The sequence below is a fragment of the Chelon labrosus genome (assembly GCF_963514085.1).
Source record: "Chelon labrosus genome assembly, chromosome: 18".
NCBI classification, from domain to species: domain Eukaryota; kingdom Metazoa; phylum Chordata; class Actinopteri; order Mugiliformes; family Mugilidae; genus Chelon; species Chelon labrosus.
Window position 1 is genome coordinate 2,893,309 of NC_140351.1, and position 18,760 is coordinate 2,912,068.

General features: G+C 41.8%; 1 protein-coding gene across 1 annotated transcript; it reads right to left on the reverse strand.

The window, feature by feature from the left end:
* Positions 1–1,117: 1,117 nt before the first annotated feature.
* LOC311503695 (protein NLRC3-like) lies at positions 1,118–13,207 on the reverse strand (the record flags this gene model as incomplete). The annotated part of the gene is made up of 8 exons (XM_084566559.1): positions 13,055–13,207; positions 7,700–7,837; positions 6,779–7,095; positions 4,384–6,223; positions 4,074–4,247; positions 3,451–3,624; positions 1,568–1,741; positions 1,118–1,298 (listed from the first exon to the last, which is right to left on the reverse strand). The coding sequence occupies exons 1-8, from the start codon at positions 13,156–13,158 to the stop codon at positions 1,118–1,120; spliced, it is 3,102 nt and encodes a 1,033-aa protein (XP_084422685.1). The 5' UTR covers positions 13,159–13,207.
* Positions 13,208–18,760: the final 5,553 nt, after the last annotated feature.

Below are 18,760 nucleotides of genomic sequence, written 5' to 3' on the forward strand. Positions count from 1 at the left end.
ACTATTCAGTTTTCTCATACCTAATCTATTCAACGTGTCCTTATTTACAGATTTAGGCTCCGAGACGTAGGGAAATATTACAAAGGTTTTTATTCTTAATTAAGGAGGAATGTTGCATGTGGCATACTAGTGGACTACCAACTCATACTTCAGTTTATCGTATTCAGATATTAGGACTCTGCTGTATCTGATAATCAGATGCCAGTGTATAAAATATTCAACTCAGAAATTGCTTTTGATTTCCACTGCGTCGCAGGGATACCATGCAAATCAGACCAGTTTGGTTTTTAAGTTGTGCATAAATTGTGTTTACTTGAAGTTCTGTTGGAAATAATTAATGAAATCAAAACTGAAAGAGAATGTTGGTCGGTTTAAATGTAAGATCAAGACCCAAAATACAGAACGCAGACAATGACTGACCCCTTTCAGAACCAGAACACTTTATTAATTCTCAAAGGAAACTGCTTTGTTGCTGTCACTTTACATGAGTCCAGATGAACTTCCTTTCAGAAGAGTCGTCACATGATGATTGGAAGCTGATTCCATCGGACATGTTTCTCTCTAATTGTTGTTCTCTGCTCCATGCTCTTCCTCTTCAGCTCTGGATTTCTTGTTGTGGTTGACGGGTCAGGTTTTGGTGACATGCAGGTGGAGTCGTGGCTTCTACTTGCTGCTCTGGATTCTGTGTGGTAAACCGGGCTGGCTGGGGTTCTTCTTCCTCGTCTGTGGCGTCCTCTTTTGGTTTTTGGTTGTCTGTTTCTCAGCATAGTCTTTTGTGATGTGCAGGCTTCAGTCAAACTGATCTCAGAGCTGTGATCAGTTGTTCATCAGATTTGATGAATGACCACCACTGTCTCTATACATCTTGGAAGGCTGTCAGCTGGTATCCAGCTTTATTTCCTGGACACATCAACACAACAACAACAGTCGTCTTCACATCAGCTCAAACACATGATCACAAAAAGCTTCTGGCTCATCTGATTGGCTGACTGTTGTCTCTCTGTCTTTCTGTCCAATCCTGATGCCTGTCTCCATTCTCCTCTCACTGGATCTTTGATACTAACTGTGTTTAGGACAATACTAATGAAAGCAGCATGGACTGACTGGAACCCTCTACTCACTCCAGAGTCTCCAGTTTATAGTCTGGACTCTTCACAAGATCAAGAAGCTGCTTCACATCTGAATCCTTCAGGTCTTTGTTGTAACTCAGGTCCAGATGTTTCAGATGGGAGGGGTTGGACCTCAGAGCTGAGACCAGAGAATCACAGCTGATCTCTGATAAACTACACCAACTCAATCTGAATAAAGAATAAAAGAATCATGAATAATTCAATCAGATGTGTTCAGGTTTTAAATGTGCAGCTCAACATTACTGTAACCGAACAGCCTTTAAGCTTCATTGACTTTAACAACTAACAGTGGACATTTTCTACAGTTTCAGATACAAACACTCGTCTTGAACTAAACATTTACAGATTTATGGAGGAACGTTCTGGATGAACATGATTTAGATTCAGTTGGTGATTAAACATATCAGATCTACAAGAGTAACAGACAGTGAACTGACCCCAGAGTCTCCAGTCTACAGTCTGGACTCTCCAGAAAACCACACAGCTGCTTCACTCCTGAATCCTTCAGGTTGTTGAAGCTCAGGTCCAGATGTTTCAGATCGGAGGGGTTAGACTTCAGAGCTGAGACCAGAGAATCACAACTGATCTTTGACAAACTGCAGCTCCACAATCTGAATAAAGAATAAAAGATGTAGATTAAATCATGAATAATTCAGATGTGTTCAGGTTTTAAATGTGCAGCTCAACATTACTGCGGCGTTTCCAAACCGTTTTTGGCTGTGCACCCCCTTCTATGTCCCAACCAGGCTGACACACCCCCAATCCCCCACGCCTTTAAAAACACAACATGCTTTTTTATAGCCATAATAAAGGCAGCATATTTAATCTGCTCAAATGACCAGAACACACATATAACAAAATAATAACCATCACAACAATGAGCTCTCACATTTGAATTAAACTGAAACACCAACATTTTCAATAGAACAAATTTACCACCAGCTTCCACTTTAAAGAACAAAGAGGATGATGACAGGCTCAGGATCAGAGGCAGAAAACAGATCAGTTGGAGGAAATGTTAGAATATTTTCAGACGTGTTAAACAAAAATCGATCAATATTGATACATATGTACCAATGTAATGTGATCGATCCTTCAGTTTCAGTTTCTCTCTTGTTTCATTAAAGAGGCTGTAACTTGACTGTGTTTGTCTAAATGCTGCTGCTGTCCCAGAGCAGGGCAGGTTCACTCTGCTCCTCCTCCTCCTGTTTTTTTTAGTTGTACCGTCACGTGACTCAGCGGCGCCAGGTAACCAAGCTCCGCCCACCACTACCTGCCAAGCCCGGCCACCAGCAGAGCATTACTCACAGCACAGAGAGAATGGCAGAGAGGAAGAGGAGCGACAGCAAGTTGTACTATTTGTAAAAAAAAAAGGCTGTAAGATACAGTGGTAACACAACAAACTTGTAAAAGCAGATGAAAAATCATGGACAAGAAAACGCAGAGCTACAGAAACGGAAAGATGAGGAGAAAAATCCCCCGCCCCCTGGCCCCGACAGACCCCTGAAAAGAAGACAAGAACTAAAGGTGTCTTAGTTTTGTATTGTACTTCCTAAACATCAGAATCAGAATCAGAATCAGACTTTATTGGCCAAGCATGTTTACACATACAAGGAATTTGCTTTGGTCCAAAAGGATAGACCGTGGCTACCCTCCGCGGAGCCATCTTGGAAAGTTGGGGGCAGGAAAGGGGAGAAAAACAAGAGGAGAGAAGAGGAGAAAAAAAAACAGCTCCCAGACTACACTCCGCTGGGGGAAGTACAGTGTGGGACCAGGAAAAAACCTCAGCAACATAAGCACATATGAGCACACTTCACAACATAAGAGGTCAAAACAACTTGCACCGGGGGGAGGGGAAAGGGGGGTGGAGGTGTTCCAGTGTAGACAGGCATCCCTCGGCCACAGCCAACTACGGTGCAGCCTTCGGGCCCCGCCTGTTGCACTGGATGGGTAAAGCTGCGAAGACGTGGGATTGGGGATAGGGAGGTGAATTGCATATGTGCATGTGTGTGAGTGTCCTTGTGCGCATGTGTGTACATAAGCCTGGAGAGTCGCTTCGTCTAGCCTCCCAGTCAGTGCCTCAGTTCGTAGGATGTCATCGCGATAACACAGCAGGTTGCCATGGAGACGTCCCTGAAACATGCTACTTGAAATAATTATTTGTTTCAATTTGTACACTTTGTTTATTTAAGAGAAAAATCCAGAAAGAAGTTCAATGAAGGGAGAGATTTAATTTTATAATTGTATTGTAGTTTCTGAACATGGATTAGATTCAGTTGGTGATTAAACATATCAGATCTACAACAGACAGTGAACTGACCTCAGAGTCTCCAGTATACAGTCTGGACTCTCCAGAAAACCACACAGCTGCTTCACTCCTGAATCCTTCAGACTGTTGTTACTCAGGTCCAGATGTTTCAGATAGGAGGGGTTGGACTTCAGAGCTGAGACCACAGAATCACAGCTGATCTCTGACAAACTGCAGTGAATCAATCTGAATAAAGAATAAAAGTGATCTCCAATGAAATGTATTGTGTGTTTCATCCTGACTCAGAGCAGCAGCCTTCTATCAGTCTGACTCAACAATCAGTAAAAATCTGTGACTGTGTATTTAGTTTTTATGATCAGTGGAGAAGAGAATGGACGGTTGCATCAAAACAGCATATTTACCAGGACTTGTTTTAAGATTGGAGGCCAGTTATAGTTTGGGAAGTTTCAGTGATATATGAAATGTTCTGCGTAATAGTTGACGATGTATGATTGTAATAAATAAAAAAAGCTGTTTGGAAAAACAGAACATTTGAGAAAAAGAAGTAACTTCTTCATAATTGTTCTCAAGGAAATACTGAACATTTATCAACTAAAGAATATTTGACACATCAGTCAATGATTTGAACTGAATAAATAAAGAAAACCTACAACAGCTCCAGTCAGTGAACTGACCTCAGAGTCTCCAGTCTACAGTTTGAACTCTCCAGTCCAGCAGACAAATACTTCACTCCTGAATCCTTCAGGTAATTATTACTCATGTCCAGCTCTGTCAGATAGGAAGGGTTGGACTTCAGAGCTGAGGCCACAATTTCACAGTGAATCTCTGAGAGTTCACATCCAGTAAATCTGTGATTAGAAATCATATAAATCTGTTGTAAAATCAGATCATTTACATTCTAGATCCAGACTGAATGAGTATGAAACAGATTGAGGTGATCATCTGATGAACATCTGATTGATTCTGTTCATGATCAGGACTCACTGAGCCTTTCTGCAGTTCCTCACAGCTGGGATCAGTCTCTGTCGTCCCTCCTCTGATGTGTTGTACTTCTTCAGGTCCAAGTCTTCCAGAACCTCCTCTGACATCTGCAGCATGTTGGCCAGAGCTGAGCAGTGGATCAGAGAGAGTTTCTTCTCTGATCTGTTCTCTGACTTCAGGAACTCTTGGATCTCCTGATGAACTGAGAGGTCGTTCATCTCCATCAGACAGTAGAAGATGTTGATGGTTCTGTCAGGAGAGATGTTTTCAGTGTTCATCTCCTTTGGGTTGTTGATGTCATAAGAGATTTGATCATTGCCCATCCACTTCAGTGTGTTGATGGTGCTCGCTCTGATTTCTGGACTGTTCTCTATCTGACCCAGCAGACCTCCTAAGAGTCTGCGGTTGGACTCCAGAGAAAGGCCATGAAGGAAGCGAACAAACAGGTCCAGGTGACCATTTTTACTCTTCAGGGATTTCTTAATGGTTCCATACAGGAAGTTATCCAGAGTGTCTGTGAAATACAACCAGCCTCTCTTCCTGAATTCCTTTAGCACCTCTGTCTTCTTGTTGGTGTAACAGTAGATTGTGTAGACTGCAGCCAGAAACTCCTGAACGCTCAGATGAATAAAGCAGTAGACTGATTTCTGGAAGATCACACTCTCTCTTTTGAAGATCTCTGTACAAACTCCAGAGTACACTGAGGCCTCTGTCACATCAAGACCACAGAGCTTCAGATCTTCTTGGTAGAACATGATGTTTCCTTTCTCCAGATGTTCAAACGCCAGCCTCCCCAGCTTCAGAAGAACTTCCCTGTCAGCCTCCATCAGCTCCTGTGGACTCGTCTCATGTCCCTCATGGTACTTGTTCTTCTTCCTCTTTGTCTGAACCATCACAAAGTGTGAGTACATGTCAGTCAGGGTCTTGGGCAGCTCTCCTCTCTGCTCTGTAGTCAACATGTGCTCCAGAACTGTAGCAGTGATCCAGCAGAAGACTGGGACTCCACACAGGATGTGGAGGCTCCTGGATGTCTTGATGTGGGAGATGATTCTGCTGGACAGCTCTTCATCACTGAACCTCCTCCTGAAGTACTCCTCCTTCTGGGCGTCAGTGAAGCCTCGTAGTTCTGTTACCCTGTCAATACATGTAGGAGGGATCTGATTGGCTGCTGCAGGTCGGGAAGTGATCCAGACCAGAGCCGAGGAAAGTAGTTTCCCTTTGATGAGGTTTGTCAGCAGCACATTGACTGATGCATTCTGTGTGACATCAGAGACAACCTCACTGTTGTTGAAGTCCAGTGAAAGTCTGCTTTCATCCAGGCCGTCAAAGATGAACAAAAGTTTACAGACAGCCAGCTCCTCTGCTGTGACCTTCTGTAATGTTGGATGGAAAACATGGAGCAGTCTGAGAAGACTGTACTGCTTATCTCTGATCAAGTTCAGCTCCCTGAACGAAAGCATAATCACCACACTGACATCTTGGTTTTCCAAACCCTCTGCCCAGTCCAGAGTGAACTTCTGCACTGAGAAGGTTTTTCCAACACCAGCGATGCCGTTGGTCAGAACCACTCTGATGTGTCTCTGTTGGTCAGGTAAGGCTTTAAAGATGTCGTGGCACTTGATTGGAGTGTCATGGAGGACCTTCATCTTGGAAGCTGTCTCAAGCTGCTTCACCTCATGTTGGGTATTAACCTCTTCACTCTGTCCCTCTGTGATGTAGAGCTCAGTGTAGATCCTGTTGAGGAGGGTTCCACTTCCTGTTACATCACTTCCTTCAGTCACACGTTCACATCTCCTCCTCAGACTGATCTTATGTTCATCTAAAACCTCCTGCAGACCAACATCTGGAAAGAAGAACAAACATGAGACAGAAAGAAAACATCCATGTTTGAAGTCACAAAGAACAGAAAACTGACTTTAAATGTTTTGTAAAGAGTTTTCTCATAATAACTAATTTTTAGAGGAAACATTAGAAATGCTCTTTGTTCTATCAGCCTCTGAGGGGGTGTGTCAGTGCTTGATTGACAGCAGAGGCAGCTCATCTGCAGCTCTTCATCTAACAGCTCACTGTGGTTGTTCCTTCCTCTCTGTAATATTTAAGACTGATCCACTAATAACATGATGAGCAATATGTTCATCTCTTGTTTTTAACTGCACTATCCACAAAATACTACTAATCAGGTGACAAACATTATCTCTGGCTGTTTCACAATAAAAGCCTCTTAGTGGCTGGTCACAACAGGAACAGATTAATTTATGTCAGCAGTAATTAACAAAGCTCAGTTATGAGTAAAATATGTCTGATATGTGAAGTGCAAGGAAAGAGAATAAATAAAACTATAGGAAACTAAGAAATTATTTTATCAAGAGTCCATCAGCAGACAGATGTACAGCCTTACTTGTTCTGGATCTTGGTCCACACTGGGGACAGGAGGAGTCTCCTGATGACGCAGACTGGTCCCAGTATGAGGTGATGCACTGTCTGCAGAACCAGTGTCCACAGCTGCTAGAGACTGGATCCTTCAGGACGTCCTGACACAAAGCACAGCAGGACAGCTGCTCCTCCACAGAAACATGTCTCCCCTTCCTCTTCCTCTTCCTCTCTCTGTCAACACATTTCTTCATCACTAAAATCATTTGCAGATTGTCAACATTTGACATCACTGTCCAGAAGCTCAGATGCTCACAGAGAACAGGAAAAGTTTGAATTGACTTCCTTTGATTTCAACTCTCCTGCTTTCATCAACACCAATCAACTGCTTTTCCTATCTGGCTGTCTTATTAAACACTGAGTGATCTACCTGCCGTTTGCTGTTAATACAAACTCAACACTTCCTGCAGAGACTTCACAGTAAAAGCCTTCCATCAAAGAGAGCTGATTATGTCCTTCACTGTTTTATCTCGAGTTAGTTCAGTCTGAACTCAGCTTAGAAGAGTCTAAGAAGTGTTACTGATAGTGAACTGGACTGATAGGGAGTATTGATCAGATAAAGATCACATTCTGACTATGCTGGTTAGTTGCTACACACTGACTATGAGAGGATGAGAAAACTGCAGTACAATCCATCCACTAGTAGCCCAGCTGAAAATCTTTACACACTTCAGTATTGATCAGTGGACATTCTGAAATGGAGGTTCTCAGGTGTTTTACTACAGAAATACCATCAGTACTTCCTGGTTCTAAAACCCAGACTAGGATCTTACCCACCTGCACTAAAACATCTGCATCATGACTATAAATCTTTCAGCAGAACATTTCTGCTTCATCCTAAAATCATCATCTTCCATCAGGTAAGTTTACGGTAGAAACAGTCTCTTACTTTGTGTCTGAGGGTCCAGGTTCTTCACTGAAGTCTGGAGGTCTTTCTTTGGACCAGTCACTCTTCATAGACAGACAGCTTGATACTGTAGACTCTGCTCTCGGTCTGTGGTACTGACCTCTGCAGAAACAAATATGTTTTATTCTCATCAATCAAAACAGTGATGGGAATAACAGCGTTAAAATAAACGGCGTTACTAAAGGCGTTATTTTTTTCAGTAACGAGTAATCTAACTAATTACTATTTCCTCCGTTACAACACCGCTGCCGTTAAATGTGGTGCATTACTTGCGCTGTCAGCCAGCCACAAGACCTGCAAAGTAGTGTTGTGTTGTTCGCGAATGATTTGTTCAAAAGAACAAATCTTTTGAGTGAACGTACTGAATGGAATCACTTCATGAACTGATTTGTTCCTTTCTCAGTTCAGTTGAGCTCAGCCACGAGCACGTTGGCCCGGAGTGGAACTGCAGCGTTTTGTGCCTTACTCGTGAATCTTCAGCGAAAGACGCAGCCAGCGTGCGGGGGGAGGGACTGTTGATGCCTGAGCTTCTCATGATTGTGACCACATATGTCCCATCTGCGAGAGTTTTCATCAAGATGGGGCAGATAATATCAGAGAGATGAAATCGGCTCAGCCCATCCAAAGTCAGCCAGCTTGTATTTTTAAATGCAAATCTGGAGTAGGGGCAAGATCATTTGATGAAAATACCTTGGCATAATGTGCAAGGGCAATCTTTCATTTGTTTGACACTTGTACAGTACTTATAATAGTTTTAATTTGTCATTTTGTTTTTTATTTATTATTTCCCACTTTTATTATTTCTTGTTTTCATTTCAGTCATTTCATTTGACAGGCTGGAAAAATGCACGCACATAGTGTTTGCTCAACTACGTAATATAAAAGAGGACTCCGTTCATATTTAGTGAATCATCAGAATCAGAATCAGAATACTTTATTAATCCTTCAAGGAAATTGTTTTGTTGCTGTTGCTCCCATATAGTGATAGTGGCTAGTTAACAGAGCACATACAATAGAATAAAAGTAATACAAAAATATATAAAAAATAAAGTAAGATGCATTTAAAGTAAAAGAAACAATATTGCACAAGTATTCATAATATACAGAGGTAAGAGGTTGCAAATAAATTAACGGCGTCTGAAGTGTTGACAGTGTTAAGAGTGACCAACACTCAGCGGGAGGCGTTATAAAGTTTGATGGCCACAGGCAGTAATGACCTCCTGTGGCGTTCTGTTGTACATTTGGGTAGAATGAGTCAGTTACTAAAGGTACAGTGTGTTGTGGAGTGGGTGAGATGTGTTGTCCAGGATGGTCTTAACTCTTGCCAGCATCCTTCTCTCTGACCTTCAGTGTGTCTGTATGTTAACCGACTGGTGTTTAGCCGCAGTGGTGTTGTCATTTATATTTTAGTAAGTTTTCTGTTTGATGTATGCTACTGTGGAACGAGACTGTCCTCCTCGAAAAAACGACCACGAGTCGTGTGTACAAGCGGCGAATTACGACCTCATGTTACGTTTCAAAGTTAAGCGACCCCTAGCGGTCGAGTAAATATCGACATTCCGGTCACAGTTGTCGTTTTGCATGCACCCAAATTACGACTCACTGTTACGTTTGAGGGTGAGTAGCTCTAGAGCTGTTAATACGTCACTTAATTAAGTTTTAATATTTTTTCATCCGAGAAAGTAACCGTGTAGATCCTGAATATGTGATCAGTTTATTCAAATAACGCCTGTTCGGAAGTTTGCTCGGACGTTTTCGGAGAAGTGAAGCGACACTTGTGGAACCAGCCGACCGGGAGCAGCGGGTCATCTCAGAGGCGAGCCACCGCCCTCCTGAGGTGATCGGCCGGTCAACCTCCGTCATCATCCCAGGGTAGAAAACCAGCCGATTAGTGTGAAAATACTCCCCACACCCTCAAAGTGAATGCTACTAATGCCGTGTTACTCAATGCATTCGTTAAACCTGGTACATTTTTAACTGTATTATTAAAAGAAGGCTTATGAGATCAGCAGAAAGCCTAGTGACGTAGTTGGACTCATTCGATTCCTGTCTATAGCTGTCCGCCGTGGATTGGCTGCGTTCAGTTTCTGCCGCTCAACCAAGCTACAGCAAAGCTTCATAATATTTTCAAATAAACGACTCAAATGCAGTGTTGTGTGTCATTTCTTAACTTAAAGCAACTATAATCACTGCCGTTACAAGTTCGGGTGTAGCAAATATTTCATGTGTTAAGCAGATAAACCAATCCTAACCCTATCTACTGTTCTATAAAGCCGGAGAACCAAACTGCATTGCTTTTTTGGCGTAAATCTACATTGGGCGGTTCTAAACACATATTAAATAAACTATCTTTACTTTTTCTTAACATATATCAACTTAAAGCAATGTCATCGCTAGTTCGGCAATACTAGATATTCAATGTAATCAGTGTATATATCTTTTTTACAACCCTATTTTAACATATGTGTTTGAAAACCGAAAAACTACAAATATCACGTGACTTGGTATCAAGCTACATGTCACAGCTCAAGGGATTTGTAGTTTCTACAACGATTAGTGATTTCCTAGAATAGGAGGTTATAAATAATAAAATGAACACATAGCCGGGGGTTTAAGGGTGTGGGAAACACATTTCTGTGACCAGAATTTAAGTATATAATTGTCAAGTGGGTGAAAAGATATGTTTACCATTTTGAACAGCGCCCACACTTTCTGTCTATATCCACTAGGTATAGTCACACAGCTGATTTCATAAGCTTTCTAGAATACTTTGTCCCATGTCTATAGCCCCTTTTGATGCAGAATTACAGCCCTTCAGAACTTCTCAGAAGTCAGGGTTCAAAGGTCAATAGTTCAAAGAAGGAGCCATTTACAATTCTCTAACTGACATATGCTATTCCCCAGGTTGAGACTTTTCCAATGATATCTTTATTATAGTCCTACAACAAAGTATGGATTTTCACATTTCATGGACACAGCTGTGCACAGGCTTAGATTCAGAGAGCCTTTTGAGGGCTCAGCCCATGATATAAGGATTTTTATTTTTTTTTAAATAACAATGAGAAAAATCGTGCAAGGTAATCATATCTGACAGATTTACAACTGAATTAGTAATTTATATTGTATCTGGGGCGGCACAGTGGCGAGGTGGTTAGCACTGACGCCTCACAGCAAGAAGGTCGCCAGTTCGAATCCATGGGCCGGCTGGCCTTTCTGTGTTGAGTTTGCATGTTCTCCCTGTGTCTGTGTGGGTTCTCTCCAGGTTCTCCGGCTTCCTCCCACTGTCCAAAGACATGCTCATTAAGTTAATTGGTGATTCTAAATTGGCCGTAGGTGTGAGTGTCAGTGTGAGTGTGAATGGTTGTCTGTGTCTCTATGTTGGCCCTGCGACGGACTGGCGACCTGTCCAGGGTGTACGCCTGCCTCTCGCTCGATGACAGCTGGGATAGGCTCCAGCAGACCCCCGCGACCCTTAACAGGAATAAGCAGGTACAGAAGATGAATGAATAAAATGATATTTTCTTTGTTACTAATGTAACTAGGACTATTTCAGATCTTGAAACAGTTATTAATGTAATTACATAATTATAAAAAGCACTTTGAATGTATTTATAGTTTCACAACTAGGGCTGGGCGATATGGCTGAAAAATGTATCACGATATAAGTGTTTCATATCAGTCGATATCGATAATTATTGATTCGTTTTTTTAACCTATTCTACCCAGACGTATGGCTCTGCTGCCGTGTACCTCTAGATCAGATGTTGCGCTAGACTTTTTCGTTGTCTGTCACTTTGACTGACAGGGTCATAAAAAAAAAAATCCCGTCATAATAAAAATGATAACAATGACATATTCAATAGCATTTAATTTTCATTCATTTTTAATTAATATTCAGTAGCCGTGGAAAAAAAGATTCGGCTCATATAACCGGCGAACTAAGCCACTCAGACACTCACTCACTTAAGCACAATGTGCAGAGAAACAAAACTTAACTGACTCATAACTGCTGCTCGTGGATCCCTGCTTAACCGAGTCAGCAGCCACTCACTCGGCCGGGAAATAAACGAAACTTAACCGACTACTAATCAAGAGACAAGAGCCAATTAATATGCTCACTTGCCACCAAGTTAGCAGACAACATCGGTCTGCCTCTCGCGCTGTCGCACACATATTCTCCTTTCAGTCCACGCCGTTCTTTTTTTTTCTGCGACATCATTAGATGAGGTCCCAGCCACATCCCACCGTCCAGGGGAGAGCTTCCAGCTGGGTTCGTGTGAAGTTTCCAGAGATCCAGAGATTGTTTCCAGATTCCAAGATCCGTAGATTCCCAGCGGGGGCTGGGTGGCGAGCCGCATCGAAACTATTGATACTGAACTCTGAGAGTGGTGAAGGATTCCTTCATTCCCCCTTCCTCATGGACTGTGTGGTAGAACAGAACAAACATACACTGATACACGGATCGGAAGAAAAAAGGGCCCCAACGTTAACTTTGGGAACAAAGGGTTTTATTTTGTCGGCTTTATTATTTTAGTTTGTTGTTTTACATTGAATGCTTTGCGATAAACTGTTGTATTTTCATTGTGTTATTGTGTGTGCCACACAAAAAAAACTCAAACCATTGTTGCCTGTGTCTTTTGAGTACTCAACAACAAGTGCTCTTACTAGCTTATAGTCTTCTATTACTGGTCCATCTATTAGCATTGACTATTACTTACCTGTGCTCTGTTATTACATCGTAATAACGGTTACAGTGTTCAGTTGGGCGGGTTTTGTTTACACACATACGCACGCACACATAGCAGTATCACACACAAGCGATCAGAGATAGACTGCAGCAATGGAGAGTTTGGAGCATTCAGAGGTAAAGTTGCTGTTTTCAAGGTGGAAGTACAGGCAGTACTTTAACCTCATTGAGGTAAAAGGCAAGAACGTACACGTGAAGCGTACATTACGCTCAGAAAAAAATTCTAATTCTTAGACGTATTTAAACAATTTATTTTTTTTACTTTCCCTGGTAACTAGTTACTTTTATAGTGGAGTAATTCTAGTTACTAACTCAGTTACTTTTTGGGAGAAGTAACTAATAACTATACTACTTTTTAAAAGTAACGTGCCCAACACTGGATATAAAGTCATTTCAGTAGCAGTAAATATACAAACTACAGCTGCTGCAGGTAATGAGATGGTTTCATGTTTGTAACAGTCCTCTGAGATTAGATTACAGCTTCTCTAGGTGACTGACAGCTGTCAGAGAAGCTGAGAGGAAGACAGGACTCATTATTTATGTTGGGGTGGATGGAGTATTTTAGTAAAAATGAATAGTAGTTCTCTTACTTTGTGTCTGGGGGTCCAGGTTCTTCACTGAAGTCTGGAGGTCTGTCTTTTGACCAGTCACTCTTCATAGACAGACAGCTGACTCTGTCCTCCTCTTCCTCCATCTTCTGGACTCCAGTCAGTCTGAGAGGTAAACCAGAAACACTCAGTGAGTTTACATCAACTTCAGTTACAGTACTCCAGGTTGATCAGAGACTGATGGGAACTGTAGTTTTTATTAAAGTTAGAATAAATACTTGTTTACAGAATATGGTCAGAAAACCACAGGAACGTGTTTAAGCTTAAAAAGTAGAAATTAACTCTGACAGACTTTTAGAACAGAAGTTAGCTTAAAAAGCTAGTTCTGCTGTTTCTTATGGCCAAAAAAACACATCAATTATCGTTTCTGTTCCATCTTCTGTTACTGTCATTAACGGTTATCATATCCGGATACGTTCCTTTCAAAATACACTTCACAGGAAATACAAAATAAAAGCAGCAGAAGGAAATACATGGAAGAATACAAACACGTATTCAGTACCGAAACAAACCATTAATGGTCATATATAATATAATATAATATAATATCAGAGTCACTCTGACTGAGAACTGGAAGTGAAACACCAACTGCGCAGTTTAATAAAAGCAGCAGAACTACAACTGATTAATCACTAGTTTGTTTCAATGGTTGAATCAAACTGTTAAATTCTGACTCGTCTTCCCTCTACAGTCCACATGAAGAAGAAGAAGAAGAACACTCACCTCCCTTCAACCTTCAGTTCTCCTCCTTCTACTCTGAATTAGTGACGTTACGAGACGTGCCGACGCTTCGGAGCGTGTATCGAGTAATGGAGGCGGAGTTTCCGCGAAGCGCGTATCGAGGCTTGCTTCATTTAGGGGAGGAGCCAAAAATAATAGGCGTGTTCGACTTCATGCAGATCTGTGCATAGATATAGATAGAATGACATTCTATATATAGCTATGCTACCACGTGACTGCTTCGGGAAGTGGTTCAGATTTTGCCGCGAGGTTCGAAAGCAATTAAACCCCTCGGGCTCCATTCAAAATGTGGGTTTTTGATAGAGAGCTGCGGTCAGTTCAGAGTTTGGACAGAGTTTCGATAGTTTAGATACTAGAGTTTGGATAACGTTTATATAGTTTGGAGATAGTTTGGATAGTTTAGAGAGAGAGAGAGAGAGAGAGAGAGAGAGAGAGAGAGAGAGAGAGAGAGAGAGAGAGAGAGAGAGAGAGAGAGAGAGAGAGAGAGAGAGAGAGAGTTTAAAGATTTATTAGAGTGAGGAGAGAAAGATAGGTAAGAGGATGGAGCCAGCTAGGAAGAGACATATTCAGTGCCCTCTTCCTAGTTCCACAAGCACTTTCACTTTCATCTGCCTGCTTAAGCCCACGCCATTTGCCTAAAGTGACAGAAAAACATTACACAACCTGCCATATCATATGATACTACCATTTTGGGAAAAGTTACACACACAGAACACATTCAAAAAATATTTTATCATACACGTGAAAATTTAAGTAGAGAAATTATTTGGTCATACGTTTTTTTTTTTTTGTAAGTCATAGTCATTCCCAAGAGCCATTACAGACACAAAAATTCAATGCATCACACATTATGTGCTTAAGAGCTACAGCTGCCTGTGATTATACACCTGGCCAGTAGGTGGTTTCGTGTGCACATGAAGCTTCGAGAGATGAACCCTTTCTCGAACCAATTGGCTCAAGTGGTTCGATGCCTCATGAGGCTTCATCTCACCATCACTACTCTGAATCAAAGTCTGAACAAACTGACTGAACACTTTCACTGCTCCTGCCTTGATCACCTGGTCAGGTGTACTTTGCCCTCTACATTCACCTGGTGTGTGTGTGTGTGTGTGTGTGTAAGAGAGAGAGACAGAGCGAGAGATAGAGTGACATTGTGTGCACTGGATCAGTGGTAACATGCATGCTCTCCCCTCAAGAGAACCTCATCTATTTCCATCATACCGCGCCCTCAAAACATCAACCTGTGCTGCCTGACCTGACTCCTGCCTGCGCTGTGAGCGGGCCGCCGCTGCCCGACGGGGACCGGGTGGAACATTGACATTAATGAGATGAAGCACCGGGTCCAGTGAGCCACCCTGCAAATAATCACTGACAGAACAACACTCGACCCAAAGAGAGGGCCATGTCCTTCACACAGTAGCAACTACAGTATGTGTCCAACTGGTCCATTCACGGCTAAAAAATGCACTTTGTTCCATTTTAGAAACAAGGAGATTATAAATGCATTATTGACAAACCAGCTACTAGAATTTGGAATATTAAATAGCTGTGCAATACAGTATGCACAATATGTACTCATTACCAAATACCAATGTCTTCAAATAATTATTTTATATTTATATATACACTGCTGTTTAAAAGTGTTTGAGCCATTTTATGCCGAAATGTAGAAAATCGGTGCAAAGCCCTGAAAGTAGACAAAAAGAACCCAATCAATCAAACGCATGAAACAGAAATAGTATGATTTGTTTATTTGGAAAAATAAGCCAATATTACATATCAGTGATCTGGATAATTTCAAAGTAATTGGACTCAGGTGTCGTTCAGTGGCTGTTTTGTTTAAAATAATCAGGGAATTGTCAAAGTCTGATTATCAGAGCACACGTGTGCAGTCGTTTCTGATGAATAAAGGCTCTTTTAAGTTACTGCGGGACATAGACGCCGTAACCTAACCTCCATACGCAGCCTACGTTGGTACGATCCATTTCTATTTGTGCACTCGTCAGTCCTGGCTCGCTCTGCAACAACGCCACCCAAACACTAGTCGGCTAGTGTTGATCCAAAACAATCAACTAGAAAATTGTGGAGATGGAGAAACAGGTGTAAATACTAAAGCAGAAACCTCATCTGATGACTTGAGGCAGGAAAGATTTCCTGTAGCGTTCTTTGAGACAACAATGTTGTCTGAGCTTTCTGGAGAAGGTGCTCTGTTGTCTGTCTATTGTGTGGTAGAGAGGGTGGTCAGGGTTATCCATGACTGATAGCAGTTTGTTCAGTGTCCTCCTCTCAACCACCACTTCAACAGTTTCCTGTCTGCAGCCAATGATGGAGCCACCCTTCCTTATCAGTTTGTTCAGTCATTTCTGGGGAGGTGCATGTTAGCTACGGTGTTGGGGTCTGCTTATGAGCGGCGCAGTCTGCGTAGCTATGTCTAAACCACCTATAACGCCCACAAATGTTCCTGATTAAACCCCGACTCCCCACCAGTCCTTTAGAATAGAATAGTCCAGTCGCCTTTGTTTACCGTGTTTTGGATATACATTCATAGATGGTACTATGTCTTTCTATTGTGTTTTTTGCATCTGTGTATAGCTGCTGTTGTGACTCAGTGAAATGATTCTAATGCGAACTGGTGTAAAGCTTTGGATGACAATAAAAAAATGAAAATAAAAAAATACCACAACATCCTGGGACACTGAGCCTTGCCAGAAAGAGCAGGCGACATTTTAAAGTGCTAGAAGTTTAATAAGACACGTCTGTTGAAATGGCTTATTGATGAATCGCCTGAAAACTGACTTCTGTCTTGACTGATGTGCAAACAGTTCAAACTAAGGCACTGAGCCGTGGCTCTGAGTGAAGCCTGTTGGGTTTAAGTGACAATATTGATAGGCTTGATATTTAACGTTCTGGCAGAAAGTTGTTAAGTGACGCTGACTGCATGGTGTCGTTGCTGATGCCACTGAAGTTGAAACTTGACTGGAAAAGAGGTGTTGTATTTCCAGTCTGGTATAGAGTTTATATCTAGTTTCGTTTGATTCGCCGACATGTCTCAGTTTTTCCAGTCAACAACAAACTGGAGTAATGGAAGTGTCACACCCTCTCCCTCCTCCTTTAGACAGGTGTCAGAGGTGGGCGTGCCCCCACCAGCTGCATGCAATCTTCAGTCACACCTGCTGAGCATGAGCGACAACTCCACCATGCTGCCCAATCGCAGCCTGGACACTGCCACCTGGATTTAACTAAGCAAATAGGTAGGAGCCTCCTATTGGATAATTACTGCATGGGTGATTATCTTTCAGCTGGCAACAAGTTATTTAAGCCCAACTGATGCAATGAGTAGCTTCTCATTTCTTCAACAACCATGTCTAAAGACACATCCTGTGGTCGTGGAGAAGATGTTAGTCTGTTTGAGAAGGGTCAAATCATTGGCATGCATCAAGCAGAGAAAACATCTGAGGAGATTGTAGAAACTACTAAAATTGGGTTAAGAACTGTCCAATGCTGTGTTTTTTTATTTTGGAAGGCCTCCACATGCCAGGAAGCTGCTAAAGTCGACAAACTAATGGCAAATAAAAGTTTTCACGTTACTTTGGTTTGCAAGGTCTTTTGTAAAACCGACCGCCGTGTAAAGTTTTGCAAAATGTTAAATAGAACTAAACGTAGAAGCATGAAATAAAAGCGTGCAGTGAATGAGAGAAACATGGGACTGGTATTCCTGATGCTAGCTCCCGACCCAGATCCACAACTAAAATTAAGAAGTTTCTAATTTTAGCAGCTTCATTTTCTAGTGTCACAACCAACAAGACAAGGTGGAAGAATTTTTTTTTTGTTGTTCTTGTGCCATAAAGTTTTGTCGACAACTCTACCACAACACTGAAGAAAAACAAGATTTTTATTTTTTGGGCCTATCCATTAATATCCAGTGTCTATCCACAGCATGTGTGCACATATAAAGCGTTCTGAATCAGATCATGTCAGCGGCTGTCTACCTGCGCTGTGATTAATAATGCAGAGCTCCAGGTGTCCGGTTAAAAAGAAGGTGAAGCATGAGCTGTTGTCCCCCGTCACCTGGGTTTTTTTTTCTGTTTTTGAAAAAAGGGACATCAGCGAAGGACTGACAGGAATGAATGTCTCTGAGGAATTATTACAGCGGTGGTGAGAGACGGGAGAACGGCTACATGGTTGTTAACAGCTTCCAGCGGGTTGGTGTCCAACAGAATTTGTAGAATATTTAGTGAGACTGTCAAGCTTGATTTGCACATATTTTTTCAGTTTTTATTCTGGTGCTTGATACACAGAGTTTAACAAGCAGCTCTGTGACCTGACATGCAGAACACAGACCAGATACCTGCTACCTTCAGCAAGAAAAATACTCACCTGAGTATAGGAAAGGCTTCTAGTATGAGCTATCTAACTGTTCTGGACTATAGGGCAGGTAAGAATCACAATTTTTTTAAATATAATTATGAATGGCTGATATATTAATCCTTTAATAACACTGGCTCTTTGATAGAAGTACAAAAAAAAGTAGAAAAACAAATCAAACAAGGAGGCATGAATGCACTGAGCAAGGCCGACCATGCAAGATGATTCTTGACACTAAGATTGCAGTGCTCTGGTACCTCTCCTCCCACTGTGGGGTACGACACAGTCACTGACATAAACCAACAAAGCTGAGGAAATAACAGGAAAACAGCAGTTTACCAGTGCAGCCATGCATTTAGAGCCCTGCACCAACATCAAGATGTAATATACTGTATTAGTGAAGACTTTGAACAAGTTTGTGGAACATTATCACGTCACAGCGATGGTGAACTTTGAACTTTTTTTGGATGTTAAATGTCATCGCTCCATCATTTGATCCTATTTGACCTTTGTGTGAAACGTTGCCATAATTAGCGCAACAGCTCTTAAGTTGTGTCCAGAAACATGTTGTTCTGAAGTCAC